Here is a 16841-nt window from a genome sequence, read left to right as displayed (position 1 = left end):
CTTGTTCCATGCAGGGAAATTAGCCGAGCTATCCGAGCTGGCTTACGGAGCGATTATGCCGGTCAGTTCGTGCCGACTTGCTTCATGGAGCAAATTTTGTCAAACTGATCTTTCCAAGCAGCTTCGTGGCCTTACTAAGCCGCGCTTATTTGCTGGACTATATTTGGCCTTTTTGCAAATGAGTTGTGCTTATCTGCTGAGCTTTTTGCAGCATTTCGAGTTGTGTTCGTTAGTTTGCCCTCTATGCCTCTTGAGTCGTACTCATCTGCTGGGCTGTTTTTGGCCTTATGAGTCATGCTCGTCATTTGGGCCTTTGATGTTTTAGTGAGTCATGCTCATCTGTTGGGATGTTCACCTTCTGAGTCATGCTCAGCAGTTTAGCCTTTGCAATTGATGAGCCGTGCTCATCTGCTAGGCTGTTTGTGACCTTACAAGTCGTGCTCATCATTTAGGCCTTTGATGTTTAGTGAGTCGTGCTCATCTACTGAGTTGTTCACCTTCCGAGTCGTGCTCGGAAGTTTGGCCTTTGCAACTGATGAGTCGTGCTCATCAATTGGGCTGTTTTCGGCCTTACGAGTCGTGCTCGTCCTTTGGACCCTTGATATTTAATGAGTCATGCTCATTTATTAGGGGTTGTTGCCTTACGAATCGTGCTCGGCAGTTTGGCCTCTACGACTAGTGAGTCATACTTAATGAGTCGTGCTCATTTATTTGGTGTTTCATTTTTTCAAGGCGTCGTCACATCTTTCTTGTCCTGCGAAAGATTGATAAATGCATGTTTTAAATGTGTCGTACCTTGGGAAGAGAGTTGGATGAAACATTCTCATTTATGGGTTGCCGAACTGACATTGTGTCTGAGGCAATGTGGTCTTCCCGATGTGCCATCTGTCTTTGAGAAGCCGCGGCTGTGCACGTGACAAAGATTTTCTATGGGTCATGGATTCTCTGTGTCCTTTTTCTCCCTCGAGGCACAATCCTTTTTGCAGATGAGAATTTTTTAGATTCCTGCCTCAGGGATTCGTGCCATCCTCTCTTTATAAAGGCCATATGACTCCTTCATTCCGCACTCATCTTCAGTCCAAAGGACTCTTTCATTCTTTTTTCTTCTTTAATCCACGGGGTCCCTCACTTGTCGTTAGGTACGCTCTCCTTTTCAACTACATGTTTGTTTTGTTGTTCTTAGTGTTCTTCATGTTCTTCACTATTCTTGCGTTCACTTTGTATGTTTAATCTTTTCTTGTAATACGAATTTGCTGTTTGTGTGTGGAATTTTTCTATTTTGATCTGCTTTGGCACCTTTTCCTCTTTGTTTTTGCTGGGTGCTTGCCCGTTTGATCCATAGATAAAGGTATTGTTTCATTCACACTTTGTTTTCCCAATGGAGTCTTCTTCACAACCTTTGAGGGTTCCTACTATAGTGAGGAACGCTCATTGTGACCTCACCCCCTCCGATTTGCAGAATGTTCTTTATTTTTTTGCTATACCATAAAGTATTACTATTAGGTTATCCTCTGTTTCCGAGTCAGCCCTTGATCCGGGCTCCGAGGAGCTCTGCCTCTATTTAGATTACTTAGATTTGGGTCTCAGACTCCCTTTTCCCCTCTTTGTCTCTAATGTATTACGTTTTTACCGAATAGCGCCTTCCCAACTTGTTCCGAACTCCTATCTCTCGCTCACCTGTTTTGTCGTCCTTCTGCTCTGCCTGGGCCACCAGCCTACAGTTCCCCTCTTTAGGAGTTGTTTCCAGATGAGAATGCATTTTGTAGAAAAGGAGCTATACTATTTCAACTCTCTACCAGGTTATAAATTTTTTGGCCGGACAGTTCTTCCATACATAACTAGAAGTCCTGGTACTTCTTTGCCTCGGGAGAGTTGGACTACATGGGCTCTTTGGTATGGTCTTCTCCTCTTGATGGTAACGTTGTCTATCCCTTATCCACCTTCTTTTGCAGGGCTACCAGTAGGTTATTCGCTGACTCACCTTTTTTCCTTTCATCCCTTTTCCTTTGTAGTTCGGATGCGCCATCTTATTCCAAGGCTTTTCCCTGAAGAGCAGGTCATCCTTAAATGGCTGCGAGCCCTTGGCGAGCAGGGGATCATCCCTCACGAGGAGCTGCTCCAAGAGCGTGTCCTCGTGCAGTGGGGGATCAGCCCCGTTTCCTCAAGTCTTTCCTCACCTCTGATTTTCTATATATGTGTTCGGATATTATCTCTATTGTTGCTATTTTTACTTCTTTTCTCTCTGTCCTTGCAGATATGGACTTCAACAGATATGAATCTCTCATAGGGGAAGCCAAGAAGCAAAGGGTGAGTAGGAGTAGGAAGAAAAGAAGGGAGATCGAGGGGGAATCCTCCCAAAGGGATACACCCGCTATAGGTGATTTTGCTGCCCTATCTGATGAGATAAATGCTGCTCCTCCTCCGATGCCCCAATCTCATACTGAAGCGATTTTTTACGAGCCGACCCATTCTGCTTCTGCCCTCCGTAGGGCAGTACACGCTGAAGATTTTGTGTAGGCCCATTGCACTCTTCCTAACGCTCTTTTGGTGAAGATTCGCCACACCTCATACCAGGTATATATTCTTCAACTGGCTTATTCTTCTCCCCTTATACATAGTTTTTCTAACCATTATGTATTTTGTAATCTTCCTCAGCTAGCGACGATGGCTTTAGCACAGGAGGAGAAGGTTTTTGAGATGTACTGGCAGGCCTTAGATGCCAGGGAGAAGTACGTTGTTGCTCAAAACAAACTACATGAGGCCGAGGTCCGTGTGCGGGCTTTGCAGACTGAGGTTGAGCACCTTCGTAGGGAGGAGTTACCTACCAGAGAAGCTGTCGCTGCTGCTACTACCTCTCGAACTGCAGTAAAGGAGTACAAGGACTCCAACCATTTCGTCATTGATACCTCCAAGGCTTACTAGGTGGGGTTCAGGAGGTGCCAGGATCAAGTCAAAACCAAACACCCTGAGCTTCCACTGGACGGTGTGAGCTCACACGGTTATGGCAACGAGAGTCCTGAATTCACGGAAGATCTGGATGAGGAAGAGGAAGGGGAGGAGGAGGAAGCTGGAGAGGGGAGTCAAGCAAACTAGTTTGTAGGAACTGAACTTGTAATATAAATTTTTCAAACTTTATTGACGTAGTACAACTATGGGTACTATTGTTACTGCACTGTAAGAAGCACTTTTAAGAATAGTTTTTTTTTAACATATTCGAGTTCCAAGTGTTATTAATCTTTTCCCCCCTTACATCTTCCAACTTGTATGTCCCTGGCTTTATCTTGGTTGTGACTCTGTATGGACCCTCCCAGTTTGGCTTTAACTTGTGCGACCCTGACTCTGATGGGTTGTTCCGCATCTTCCTTAGGACTAAGTTTCCGAGTTGGAAATTCCGTACTTTGACGTGATTGTTGTAGTACTTTGCTACCCTCTGTTGGTACGCTGCAACTTTTAGACTCGCCTGATGCTGTATCTCTTCCAACAAGTCTATTTTTGATCTGGGCTCTTCATTGTTGGTCTACTCGTTAAAGTATTGCCTTCTCCAAGAGCGTATCCCTACCTCTGCTGGGATGACCGCTTCTGTGCCAAAGACGAGCATAAACGGGGTTTCCCCTATTGCCGCTCTCTTGGTGGTTTGGTATACCCATATGAGGGAGGGACGTTCCTCTACCCATCTACCTTGCATAGATTCGAGTCGCGTCCTCAATTCGTGCAGTATCGTTCGGTTCATGTTCTCTACCTATCAATTGCTCTGAGGGTGTGCCACTGATGCAAAGACGAGCTTAATAGATAGGTCCGAATAGAACTTTTTGAAGTGCTCGTTGTCAAACTGCCTCCCATGGTCTGCAACTATTGCCCAAGGGATTCCGAAACGGCAAACCACTGATGTCCACACAAAGCGCGTAATGTTTCGCTCTATTGTGGTGGCTAGAGGTTTGACCTTTACCCACTTAGTGAAATAATCTATTGCTACCAACAAAAACTTTTTTTGACCAGTCGTCTACGGTAAAGGTCCCAGGATGTCTATTCCCCACTGTGCGAAGGGGCAGGGACTGGTTAGAGTGGAGAGTAGACTAGAGGGTACGTATGGTACCGCTGCGCATCTTTGACACCTGTTGCATCGTTTGACGAGCTTGATCACATCTTTCTTCATTGTGGGCCAGTAAAATCCCTACTGCATGGCCTTGTGGGCTAGGGCCCTACTGGCAAGGTGGTTTCCGCACACTCCTTCATGTATTTCCCTTAGTACGTATTTTCCTTCCTTATTGTTTAGACAACGAAGGTAGGGCAGTGTTAGGGATTGTCTGTACAACTCCCGGCCTATCAACGTATATCTTGCTGCTTTCCTTCTCACTTTCAATGCTTCCTTGTTGTCTTCTGGTAGGGATCCGTCCTAAAGGTATAGGAATAGAAACGCCCTCCAATTGTCCTTGCTGATTTCGAATTCCACTGAGTTAATTCTATCCTTCTTATAAGAGGGTTTCCCTATCCGCTCTAGATAAATAGCGTCTTTCCATTTCGAACCGATTGCTAAGGCCAATTTCGCGAGTGCATCAGCCTTTTTGTTCTCTGCCCTTGGTACGTGTTCTATATCAAACTGAACAAATGCTTTTGTGTATTCTTGGGCTTTAACAAGATATTTCTTCATTCTTTGATCCCTAGCCTCAAATTCTCCTTTCAGCTGTTCTACCACCAGTTGGGAATCACTCAATACCTTGATCTATGCCACCCCTAATGCTTCTGCCAAGCGTAGGCCTGCTAACAAAGCTTCATACTCCACATCGATGTTGGTTGCCATGAACTCCAGCTTTAGTGCGAAAAGAGTTTCACTGCCGTCTGAGGCTGAAAGGATGAATCTAGCTCCTCTTCTAGCAGCGTTAGATGACCTATCAACATGGAGTGTCCATATGTCTGACCTAGTGGATGACTCGAGGAGCCTTTCTGCGGTAAAATCAGCAAGCACCTGGGCCTTAACAACGGGCCTTGGTTGATATTGTATGTCGAGCTCACTTAATTCGATTGACCACTTCGTCATCCTTCCCGAACTCTCTGGCAGCTGTAGAATTTGTCTCATTGGTAGGTTTGTTAACACAACTACCTTGTGGGCCTGAAAGTAGGGCCTCAATTTTCATGCTGCACAGATGATGGAGAAGGCAGCTTTTTTCGCCGTGCAATAGTTCTTTTCGGCTCCACTCAGCACCTTGCTAGTGTAATATATGGGCTGATGCTTCCTGCCTTCTCCCCGAACTAGGACCGAGCTGACGACATTTTTCGTGGATGCTATATATAGGTAGAAGTTTTCCCTATTCTTTTCCTTCGTCAAAAGAGGAGGGGAACCAAAGTATTGCTTGAGCTATTCAAAGGCTTTGGCCTTCTTCTCCCCCCCACTCGAATCCTCCCTTCTTCCATAGTGCTCTAAAGAAAGGTAAGCCTTTGTCCCTAGAGCAGGAGACAAACCTGCTGAGGGAGGCTATCCTCCCTGTCAAAACTTGGATCTCCTTTTTTGTCTGTGGAGCCTCCATTTCTAGCAGTGCTTTTATTTTGTCAGGATTTGCTTCTATACCTCTATGAGTCACCATAAAGGCTAGGAACTTCCCTGCAGAAACACCGAACACACACTTCAATGGGTTTAGTTTCATGTAACGGCGAAGGAGTTCGAACGTTTCCCTCAAGTCTTTACAATGTTGCCTTGCTTCCAAGCTTTTTACTAGCATATTGTCCACGTACGCCTCCTTTTTTTTTTTTTTTTTTTTCCGAGCTGATCTTTAAAGATCCTATTCACTAATCTCTGATATGTGGCTCCTGCATTTTTTAGCCAGAAGGGCATTACCCGGTAACAATACAAGCCCCTTTTGGTGATGAAAGATGTCTTTTCTTCGTCTGCTCAGCTCATGGGGATTTGGTTGTATCCTGAGTAGCATCCATGAAGTTGAGGAGCTCGTGCCCCGAGGTCGAGTCCATTTGCTGGTCGATTCAGGGAAGAGGGAAGCTGTCCTTTGGGCATGCCTTATTCAGGTCAGTGAAGTCTATGCAAGTGCGTCATTTTCCGTTAGGCTTCCTTACTAGGACCACGTTGCTTAGCCACTCCAGGTAGTCTACGTCCCTAATGAAGTTCGCTTGCATCAGTTTCGTCACTTCCTTATCGATTATTTTGATCCGTTCCATCATGAAGCACCTTTTTTTTTTCTATTTCACAGGTCGGTGGTTGGGGTCGACCTGCAGCCTGTGCTCTATGACTGTAGGGTCGATGTCGGGCATGTCTACGGCCGACTAGGTGAACAAATCAGTGAACTCTTCCAACAGTTCACTCATCTCTGCTTTCAAGGTGTCGGGAAGATGATTTTCGATCTGTATACTTCTCTTCTGGTGGCCCTTCAGGGGTATATGCCTGATATCTTCATCTAGTGTACTGATCTGGGGATACTTTCCCCTTACTTCTAGATCTTCCACCGTTAGAGTTTCTCTAGCCTCCATCTTCCCTTTCAAGGCCATTACATAGCAGCTCCGAGTAGTGGTTTGATCTCCCTTGGCAAATCCTATCCCATGCGGTGTAGGGAATTTGATTTTGAGGTGGTATGTTGACATTACAGCTTGAACCACATTAAGGAAAGGGCGGCCCAAGATGACATTGTACACCAAAGGTCGATCGACCACAAGGAACTTTGTCAGCATCATAACTTGCTGCGGGGTCGTCCCTATTATCACCGGTAGTGTGATGGTACCTAAGGGGTGAACAATGTCTCTACTGAATCCGACCAAGGGGGTCGAGACTGGCTTAAGTCGTTCCCTGCCGATCTTCTTTCCTATAGGACCGACCAAAATATAATGTTAACGGAGCTCCTGTTGTCTATAAATACGCGTTTGACCATGTAATTTGCCACGAGTAGGGAGAGCACTAGTGCGTCATCATGTGGCTATTGCACCCCTTCTTCATCTCCGCTGTCAAAGGTTATGGTATCGTATTTTTTGTTTTGTTTGCTACTGGTTTCCCCCTTCTCCACCAATAGCACCTGTTTAGCATATCTTTTGCGGGCACTCCCACTATCTCCTCCACTAGCGGATCCTCCGAAGATCACCGCAATCTCCCCTATGACCTACTCTTCCTTCTCTTTTGCGCCATGCCTCCTCTGCTCAAGAGGTTCCCTTTGTGGATTTTATTTCTTTATAAACTTGGACAGGTGTCCCCTTCTTATTAGGACTTCAATTTCTTTCTTCAACTGAATGCATTCTTCTGTGTCGTGGTCATGATCCCTATGGAATGCACAGAACTTGGACATGTTCCGCTTGTGTAAAGGCGTTCACATAAGTTCAGGCCATGATATGTAGTCCTTCTTTCTAATCTGCATCAGTAATTCCGAGAGCGGTACATTCAGGGGTGTGTAGGTGGAGAACTTGTTGTGCTGTCCTCTCATCTTTGGGCCCGGGTGCAGCATACTAGTCTCATGCTTTTTTGCGGATCTGTAGGAGTCTCCTATTTCTCTGCTATTGTTTTTCCTTTTCCACTTTATACGACTTCCTCTCGTATCCATCATCTCCTCCAGGTTGATGTATTTCTCTGCTCGGACCATCAGCTCCCCCATATCTACCAACGATTTTTTCCCTAGGGAGTATAAGAAGCTTCCGGGTTGGAGAGCCGTTGTCAAGGCTGCCAAAGCCACCCCCATGTCTAAGTTATGGATTTCTAGGGTCGCCGTGTTGAATCGACGCAAGAAGTTCTTTAGAGTCTCTTGCTCCCCTTGCGCCATACTCATGAGATGGCCCGTTGTTTTAGCAACTCTTCGACTACTAAGGAAGTGGCCGGTGAACATTTGTTCCATCTCTTGAAAGGAACCAATAGATCCAGGTCGCAGAGTTTGATACCAATCTCTGGTAGTACCCTTAAGGGTAGTTGCAAAAGCTCGACACATGATGGCGTCTGGAGCCCCTTGCAGCTGCATCAACATTTTAAAATTATCTAGGTGATCAATTGGGTCAGAAAAATCTTCATACCTTTCAAAGGTGGGAATCTTGAATCTACTTGGCAATGGAGCCTCCATGATTTCTTTGTTGAATGGCGGCTCTGAGGACCTCAGGGATGCTTCCTCATAGTAGGGTTTGGTTTTGCCCTCTTTCATCATCTTCTCTATATGTTCTATCTTCTTGATTCTTTCTTTAAGCTCCATGGATCTTTGCTGGTTGACGTCCATGCTGTTTGCATCTTCTACCTTCTTGTTGGGGTAGGTTTTCTCCTTGTTCTCCACTGGTTTGTTAGCTTGCTTGTCTGCGCTGGGGTTCTCTTACGGTTGGTGGAGGACGTGCCCTTCTTGACTTTTTGTTGTAAGAGTTGGTTGAGCATATTCTTCATTTCCTTTTGGAAAGCGAGGAACTCCTCCTTACTGACGCTCGATGACAGTGCGCGCGTGGAATGGATGGACTGGGATGATTCTTTTGTAGCAGAGATGGAGGTAGAACCGCGTGAGGTCGACATTGCTAGAATGTCGAAAGTCGAGAGCAAGATATGATCGCCTCTTAAAGGCAGGTTCCCACAGACGGCGCCAACTGTTGCGGGGTGAAAATTTGAAAGGATGCTCCTTCGACTTCCGCTGACCTGAAAGGAGAAGAAAAGAAAGGCTTGGAGGACCTGGGGTGTACTCTGGGGGATCGCACTGATGCCTAAGTAAGATGAATGCTTTTAGAGAGGCTAAATGCAACAGTAGAATAGTGTTGAATGACTTACCTTGGCCTTTTCCATATCCCTTCTTATAGGGGCTCGAGTTGATCATAGGTTGATCGTATTTATTGCTCAGGGGGCATGAATCGCTCCCCAGTCATAAAGTGTTTATGCCTATTACTCGGCTATTTAAGCCACGAGCGTGGATCGCTCCCCCTCTTTATTGGGTTGGAGCTGATCACTCGTTAGAATGTCTGACCCGGAGAAGGCGCGAGACAGATGTTGACCTGCCCTCATTGGTTGTATTATTTTGAGCATATCATATCTAAAGTCAGAATCCATCAACAGTTGGGAACAACATCATAGGGAGTTCTAAACAACATCTACAACACTTGTCATAATGTCAGTTTGATAGAATTAACAAACACCAAATAGTGGAAAGATGAGATGGTCGTGCATTATATACATAGATTACGTGCCTTAAGCCTTGATTGTAAGGAGAAAATATTAGAAATTTCTGTAATAGAGATGTGCATCCAAAGCATGCATTGGGGATTGGTATACATCCTTATAGGAATCAAACTAGGCACATTTGAAGAATTAGCTACATGTGCACATGGCATGGAGATAAGTATTGCAAGTCGCGATAACCAAAACCCCCTTGTGGATGATTATAGGAAGGAAAAGAAAGGATTAAAGAAAGATACTAAGCCTTCAAAGAGATAAACTTAAGGCTCAATGGTTATGAACACTGCTTTGATCAAGATATCTAGGAAAAGCAAAAAAAAAAAAAAAAGCAGAAAGGGGAACTAATTATCGCTCAAATAATGAAAGAAGGCACTCAAGCTTGAAGGAGCAAGGGGAGAAATGATATTTGTTCCTTGATTCAAGTGTCCAATAAATATTTCATCAATTTCTTAAAAATAAATTGATTAAGTTATTAGAGTGCAAAAAGTCTATGGAAATAAAGAAGATAGATGATCCAAATTACTGTAAATACCACTAGATTCTTGGTCATCCTCTTCAAAAATGTTTTATCTTCAAAGAACTTGTCATGCAGCTTTCCAATGACAGAAAAATTGACATTGAACTTGAAAATGTAACTAATTTTAACCATGCTACCATCATCATGGGGGCAATGAGCATATCACATTCATGCCTTATAACTGATGAACCAACACAAAAAGATGCATCAACAATAGAGCTCAAGATCATGCAATTTGTCATGCTTACGCCTATTATATATGAATGGTCTACAAAAATATTGGGACTAAGTATATTGATGACATTGGGTTGACATCGAAAGACAAGTAGGGGTGGACTCTATTGACATGACAAAGGACAAGGAAGCTACATTTAGTCCAACCAAGGTCTACTCCATAAAAAATGCAAAAAAAAAAAAAAAAAAAAAAGAAGAAGAGAAAATCATATTCTTACTCAAAAGGAAAGAGAAGAAAGAAACCCATAACTAAGAAGGATATAGTTACGGATGATTTTTTCAATCGCCCAAAGAAAGGTCTGAAATGGCAAAGGGTAATAATAATGGTTCAATGCAGTCACTGCTAACCTATTATTTTCTTAGGTGTGGTTGGTTCACTTAATTACTACTTGTTCATTAGTCTTTAAAATAATCTTAAGGGCAAGGAGTCAGTAGTCTCGGTATGATCAAAATTATAGTTATATAAGGGGAAGACATTAACACCCCCTACACACTGGTTCTATGAAAGGTATTAATTAGTTAGCCTATAAGCCTATATCCTATGCAGGGATATGTGCCAACATTTTAGGAGTGTTTGGGTTTCACCTAACCCTAGTCTCTTCTATAAATAGTTGCTTTCACTCCAAAAAAAAACGGGACTTTTAACAATGAGTCATGTTGGAGATGTGGCTCATGGTTGAGTGAAACTCATGCGTTGGGGAAGATAGTGATGCAAAAAACAAGGAAGGAGGTTGCAGTAGGAAAATCATCGATGGTTGCATTGACGGTTAGTCGATGGTTAGTCAAAAGTTAAATTGACGGTTTACTCTCTGTGGGTAACCGTCAATGGTTTCAGTTGTCTATGGGATTCAGCTCTCGGTATCTTTCCATTGACGGTTTTAGGAAAACCGTTGATGGTTTTGTTCGATGCAAGTCACAGATTTTGAATTGGAAGATCAGTAGATTGGGAAATTTCAAAAGATTTTCCTCTTGGGATTGCTACAAGAGTGTTTTAGATTTAGTCTAAGTCTTCTATAGGCATAAGGTTAGTATATAAACTATATTTTGTAACCGTTGATGTAAGCTTAACAAGATTCACATGAGATAGTGAAAATTAACCACTTGCTCCCATGGATGTAAGCAAATTGCTTAACCACGTAATTTCTTGTGTTGTGTGTTCTCATTACTTGATTTTATTCTCTTTGTGGTTGATTGTTAATTTTCATGTATTCATCATTGAGTGCTTGCATTACTTGTTATGGATTGTTTCGAGTAACAAGGTTTTTGTTGCGCATTTGAATCAAAAATTGGTATAAAAGCTATTGGTTGCCATGGCTGAGATTTCTTTTGTAAAGTTCGAGATTGGTAAGTTCGATGGAACAAGAAATTTCAGACTTTGGCAAAGGAGGGTTAAGGATGTGCTGGTGCAGCAAGGTATGGTGAAGGCACTATACGGAAAGAATCTGAAAGGCATAGACGACATAAGTTGGAAGGAGTTAGAAGTAAAGGTTGTGTCTACTATCAGGCTTTATTTGGCTGACTACGTGATGTATCACGTCATGGATAAGGAATCTTCGGTGGCAGTTTCGCTAAAATTGGAGGGCTAGTTTGTCCAAGTCTTTATTGAATAAGTTGTATATTAAGCAAAGACTTTACAAGCTTAAGATGGCAGAGGGTTAGGATCTGAATCCACACATCAACATATTCAATCAGATCATCAGTAATCTAAAGCGGGTTGATGTGAAGTTCGAGGATGAAGACAATGCGTTAATGTTGTTGAATTCCCTACCAACCTCTCATACATACGAGAATATCGTTACGACTCTAACATCGGGGAAAGACACCCTAGAGTTGGAGGATATAACGAGTCCATTGTTGGGATTCTGTAAGAGGAATAAGGCCAACGATGAGAGTTCACAAGGTGAAGGACGCGTGGCGAAGGGTAATCAGAAACATGGGAGAAGCAAGTACTGGAGCAGATCAAGTAATAATAAAACTCAATCGCAATCCAAGAAGGGGAAGGATGTTCGATATTTTTTCGATATTTTAAGTGCTGGAAAAATAGACACATAAAATCAGAGTGTCCGGAGTGGAAGAAGAGGAACGTAGAAACTCAAGAGGGTTTGTCAAAATCTATGAATGTAGTGAAAGAAGGAGACTCAGAGAGCAGTGATTGTGATGTGCTTTCTGTTTCATTAGGTTTCATACGCCTTACAGATTCTTGGATCCTAGACTAAGGATTTTCTTTTCATATGACACCCAAAAAAGCCTGGTTCACCACTTATAGATTGGTGAGTTTTGTTTTCATTCTAATGGGAAATGATGTAGCCTGCAAAGTTATTGGAACAGGGATACCAGAATCAAGATGTATGATGATGTGGTAAGGACATTATGTGATGTAACACATGTACTTGATCTACGGAAGAATGTGATTTCATTGGACACTTTAGATTGTAACTGGTATGGTTACAAGTATGAAAGTTGGATATCGAAGGTGCGTAAAGGCCTCTTGATGGTGATGGAGGGACAAAGGTCAGTAGGGAATATCTATGTACTGGTGGAGCTACAGCTGCAAATTCAGAGTCAAGTAATACTACTTTGTGTAAAACAACCACACAAAAAATGGAGGGTATTCTTAACTACATTATTTTGGATATTTAGGGACTGGTGAGGGTAGCATCATGGGTTGGACATATGGACTTCATGAGTTTATCGCGAAAGGTATAGGGATACTTCATGTGGCACAAGTTAGAGATGTTTTCCATGTTTAACTTGTGGCTGAGGTGGAAAACTAGAATGGGAGAGTTTTTCTTGGGTCAGACATTGGAACTGAACACGCTGGTCTTCAAGGAGTTTTGTGAGTATGGCAAGTTTTATGTAGGGCTTGCAAGGAAAGTCTTAGTAAATTCAATGAGTATGACATATTTCTTGTTAACCAATCGCCGAGGGTATCACTAGACAAGAGAGTTGCAGAAAAGGTTTGAACAGGTTATGTGGTAGACTTATCTGGTTTGAGAGAGTATGGAGGTATAGTCATGCACATTTCTGGTGATGTGAGATCTAAGCTTGGTGTAATTTCTGTACGATACATCTATCTGGGGTATAATAAAGATGGGTACAAACTATGTGATCCAATGGCAAATAGGGTGGTGATCGATAGAGACATAGTTTTTGAGATTAAAACCATGGTGCAGCGTACTCAAGTAGATGAAGAGAAATAGGTTCCAGAAAGTTGCAATAGCAATGAGCATGTTGTGCAAGTGGAGTTGGAGACTCGGGGCAGAAGTGCAAGGAGTTCTAGCTTAGGAGACCTGCAGTATCAAAGTATAAACTGGAGTAGAAAGGACATTGTGAAGTAGGTGGAGTTGTAGACTTAAGGCAGAGATGACATCGTTAATATTGTAAGGAGTTCTAACTCGGGAGACCAATAGGATCACAATGGGCCCAGGTGCACTATCAGACCACTGCACAGTTATAAATTTGATAATCTGATGTCTTATGCATTCATTACTACCAGTAAGGTTCCTATACTATTTTTCAAAATGCGATGCACAACAAATGGAAAAATAGATGGATGAGTGCTGTGGTGGAGAAGATAGAGTTACTCCATAAGATTCAAATGTAGGAGTTAGTGGAGCTTCTAGAGGGGAAAAGGGTGATAGGATGAAAGTGGGTAATTATTTTATTGTTTTATGTGAATAATATGCCAATTTCTAGGAATATTTTGAATAAGGTTAATCAGTATAAAACTCTGTTGAGAAAGGAATTTGATATAAAGATTTTGGGTACCACCAAGAAAATTCAAAGGTTGGAGATTCTCGAGTATAAATCTATAGGAAGATTGAGGTTATCTCAGGATGGCTTTGTGGACATAATTGCAAGGAGATTTCAGTTATCTCAGTGTGGTTTTGTGGAGAAAGTGTTGGAGAGATTTAGCATAGTTAATGTTAAACCAATCAGCAGTACACTGTTGGCGAATTAATGTAAACTGTTTACCACTCAGTACCTAAGGACAAATGGTGATGTTTGGAACATATTAAATGTCTCTTATGCCAATGCAGTAGGGTGCTTCAACAGGCAACATATCAATCTATCAGTTTTGAAATTCAAGGATGCAGACTGCACAGGGGACTTGGATGACAGGTCTACAACAGGGTATGTTGTGGGAGGGCCTATTTGTTGGAAGTTCAAAGTTCAATCTCAGGTTGCACAATTTACAATTGAGTCGGAGTACTCAGTAGTGGCTGAGGTTTCCAAGGTAGCATTGTGGTTTAAAGAATCATTCAAGAAGTTAGGTGTTTAGTTAGGTGGAGTTACTATTACCATAGACAAGTTTAAGTGTTGCTTGGACTTGGTTTGTGTCTCTAGGTGCTAGACGGGAGGCGTTCCCAATCTACTGTCCTCGGTGGAGCAACGCGGTTATGCTCCCAGATTTCTCCTAAGTAGTGAATATTCGCCAAGGTGGATATTGTTAGAGATATGGCTCATATTTGAGTGGAATGCATGCACCAGGGAAGCATATATGATGCAAACAACAATGAAGAAGGCTGTAGGGGGAAAGCCATCAATGGTTAGTTGACGGTTGCATCGACAGTTTACTCTAGGTGGGTAACCATCGACTAACCATTGATAGATTTCCTCCTGCTCGATAGTTGCATCAACGATTTACTCAATGGGTAACCATCGACGGTTTTGTTCGCCGTAAGTCACGGATTTTGAATCGGGAGATCAATATATTAGGAGATTTTGAAGGATTTTCCTCCAAGAATTGCTACAAGAGTGTTTTAGATTTAGTCTAATTCTTCTATATGCATAGGGTTAGTATATAAAATATATTTTGTAACCCTTGATGGAAGCTTGACAAGCTTCACATGAGGTAGTGAAATCAGCCGCTTGCTCTCGTGGATGTAGGCAAATTGTCAAACCATGAAATTTCTTGTGTTGTGTGTTCTTATTGCTTAATTTTATTCTCTTTGTGGTTGATTGTTAATTTCCATATATTCATCATTGAGTGCTTACATTACTTGTTCTAGATTGTTTCGAGTGGCGAGGTTTCCGCTGCACATTCACATCAATAAGTCACATATCAACCAATAGAGAAAATCTAAGCCTCCTCTATTCGACAACCTTCTCAAAGTCAGAGTCATGACATTTGTGATTAAGTTCATATATATGAAGATCAAAAACGCATCTACCTTCATTGATAGTTACTACTACCATATTTGAGAACTTGCTCCTCAAACCCTTTGATTGGTAGATCTGTTTAAAAGAGATTGAAGATTAAAATAAATACATCTTCTGCAGATTGCCAAATTGATCATCCAAAGATCCACCACCACTACTTTGGGAACATACTTTTCAAGCCCTTGGATCTCACTACAAGAAAAAAGGTTATTAGTGACAGTTTTAAACAGTCACTAATAATAATAAAAAATCATCACTTATAGTATTAGTCATAGTTTTGTCGGTATTAGTGACGGTTCCCGCTTTCTCACCATATCTACAGATATGAACACTTATTAGTGACGAAATATTCAAACCGTCACTAATAGCGGAGTATTAGTAACGGAAAAAATCGTCACTAATAGACAAGGACCGTCACTATAAATCATACATATAATCGAATCAAATTCGTCACTAAGGCGCAAGTATTAGTGACGGATTTAATAATCGTCACTAATATGACACTATTAGTCATGCTCAATAAATCATCACTAATGTTACGCTTTTAGTGACAGTTACTAGATTCGTCACTAATAATATACTATTAGTAACGATTATAAAACCGTTACTAATATTGTGTTGTTTGTGACGAAATTGAACGTACAAAATGGTGATTCTATAGTGGTGGTTTTAGACTTTTAGTGATGATTAATAAACTGTCACTAAAAGTTCATCCTACTATTATTCTAAACGGTTTTGTAAATTGTCACTAATACTTTGAAATATATATTTTTTAAATTCCTGTAAAAACTTGTAATTACATTTTAACTTACATAAAATTAAATCAAAATTACTAGAAAAAAAATTTTCAAAATTAAAATACAAATTATTAATAATTCAAATACATGTATACAAATACAAATTCAAATTAAAAAATAAAAAATAATTATGTTTAGAAAGTCCAGAATACAAGAAAAGTCAAAATTAAAGTTGTAGTGCATCGACTCAACTATAGTGCCTGTCATCGTCATAGTGGTCTAACAACAAAATGATAGAATTGTAAAATAACAAAATTTGATCAGTCGAAAGTCAGCCCACTCGGTTCGGACCTCGTATGACCAAATTGTAAGCTAGGTTTACTAAGTAGTTTGTTTGTATTATAACTTTGCTTTAAAGTGGGGGAAAAGCTCTCGGGGAGGAGGTTTTTGGGGACCTTCAGATCCGGCATGTCCAATTCAACGTGATGAACGTGTCACGACTGACTGAACTAAGTTTGGACCTCGAATGCCCAAATTAGACACATGAGTGGTTAAATTCAATTAAGTGTACTAAGTTTGTCTCTAAGCGTATAATTTTCAATTTGCATGGAGTTTTTGGGGACTATCAAATCCGGCACGTCTAGTTGAGTAAACTAGGAATTGATTGAGACCCCGCAAGAACATAGCATGGGCTCAACATCATAATTGTTGATTTTTCAAGCTTGTAACAAACCCATGAAGTACTCACCAAAAATCTAAGCAAATCATGTTAAGTATTACATCAGTTACAATTTCAGGGGGGGGGGGGGTTCGACCTGGGAGATTGGGGAAAAAGGAAGATTGAGAAAGGAAGGAGGAGGAAAATGAGGGAGAAATGCGAGAAAAAATGGAGGCAGATTGGGAAATCGCGCGGATAAGGTAAATTTAATAGGTTAGAGTATTAGTGACAGTTTACAAAACCGTCACTAATACTAGATTTTTAGTGACGAATCCTCTAAACTGTCAATAATACCCTATTATTTGTAACGAATGCTCTAAACCATCAATAATAATCTTAATTAAATTATTTTTA

General features: G+C 41.5%; 1 protein-coding gene across 1 annotated transcript; it reads right to left on the bottom strand.

Annotated features, from left to right (window-relative positions):
- Positions 1-7298: 7298 nt before the first annotated feature.
- LOC131158672 (uncharacterized) lies at positions 7299-8117 on the bottom strand. The gene has a single exon (XM_058113540.1). The coding sequence runs from the start codon at positions 8115-8117 to the stop codon at positions 7299-7301; it is 819 nt and encodes a 272-aa protein (XP_057969523.1).
- Positions 8118-16841: the final 8724 nt, after the last annotated feature.

This window comes from Malania oleifera, chromosome 6, assembly GCF_029873635.1.
Source record: "Malania oleifera isolate guangnan ecotype guangnan chromosome 6, ASM2987363v1, whole genome shotgun sequence".
Classification (NCBI taxonomy): domain Eukaryota; kingdom Viridiplantae; phylum Streptophyta; class Magnoliopsida; order Santalales; family Ximeniaceae; genus Malania; species Malania oleifera.
The sequence above is the reverse complement of the archived record's forward strand: the minus strand, read 5'-3'. Positions and strand labels throughout refer to the sequence as shown.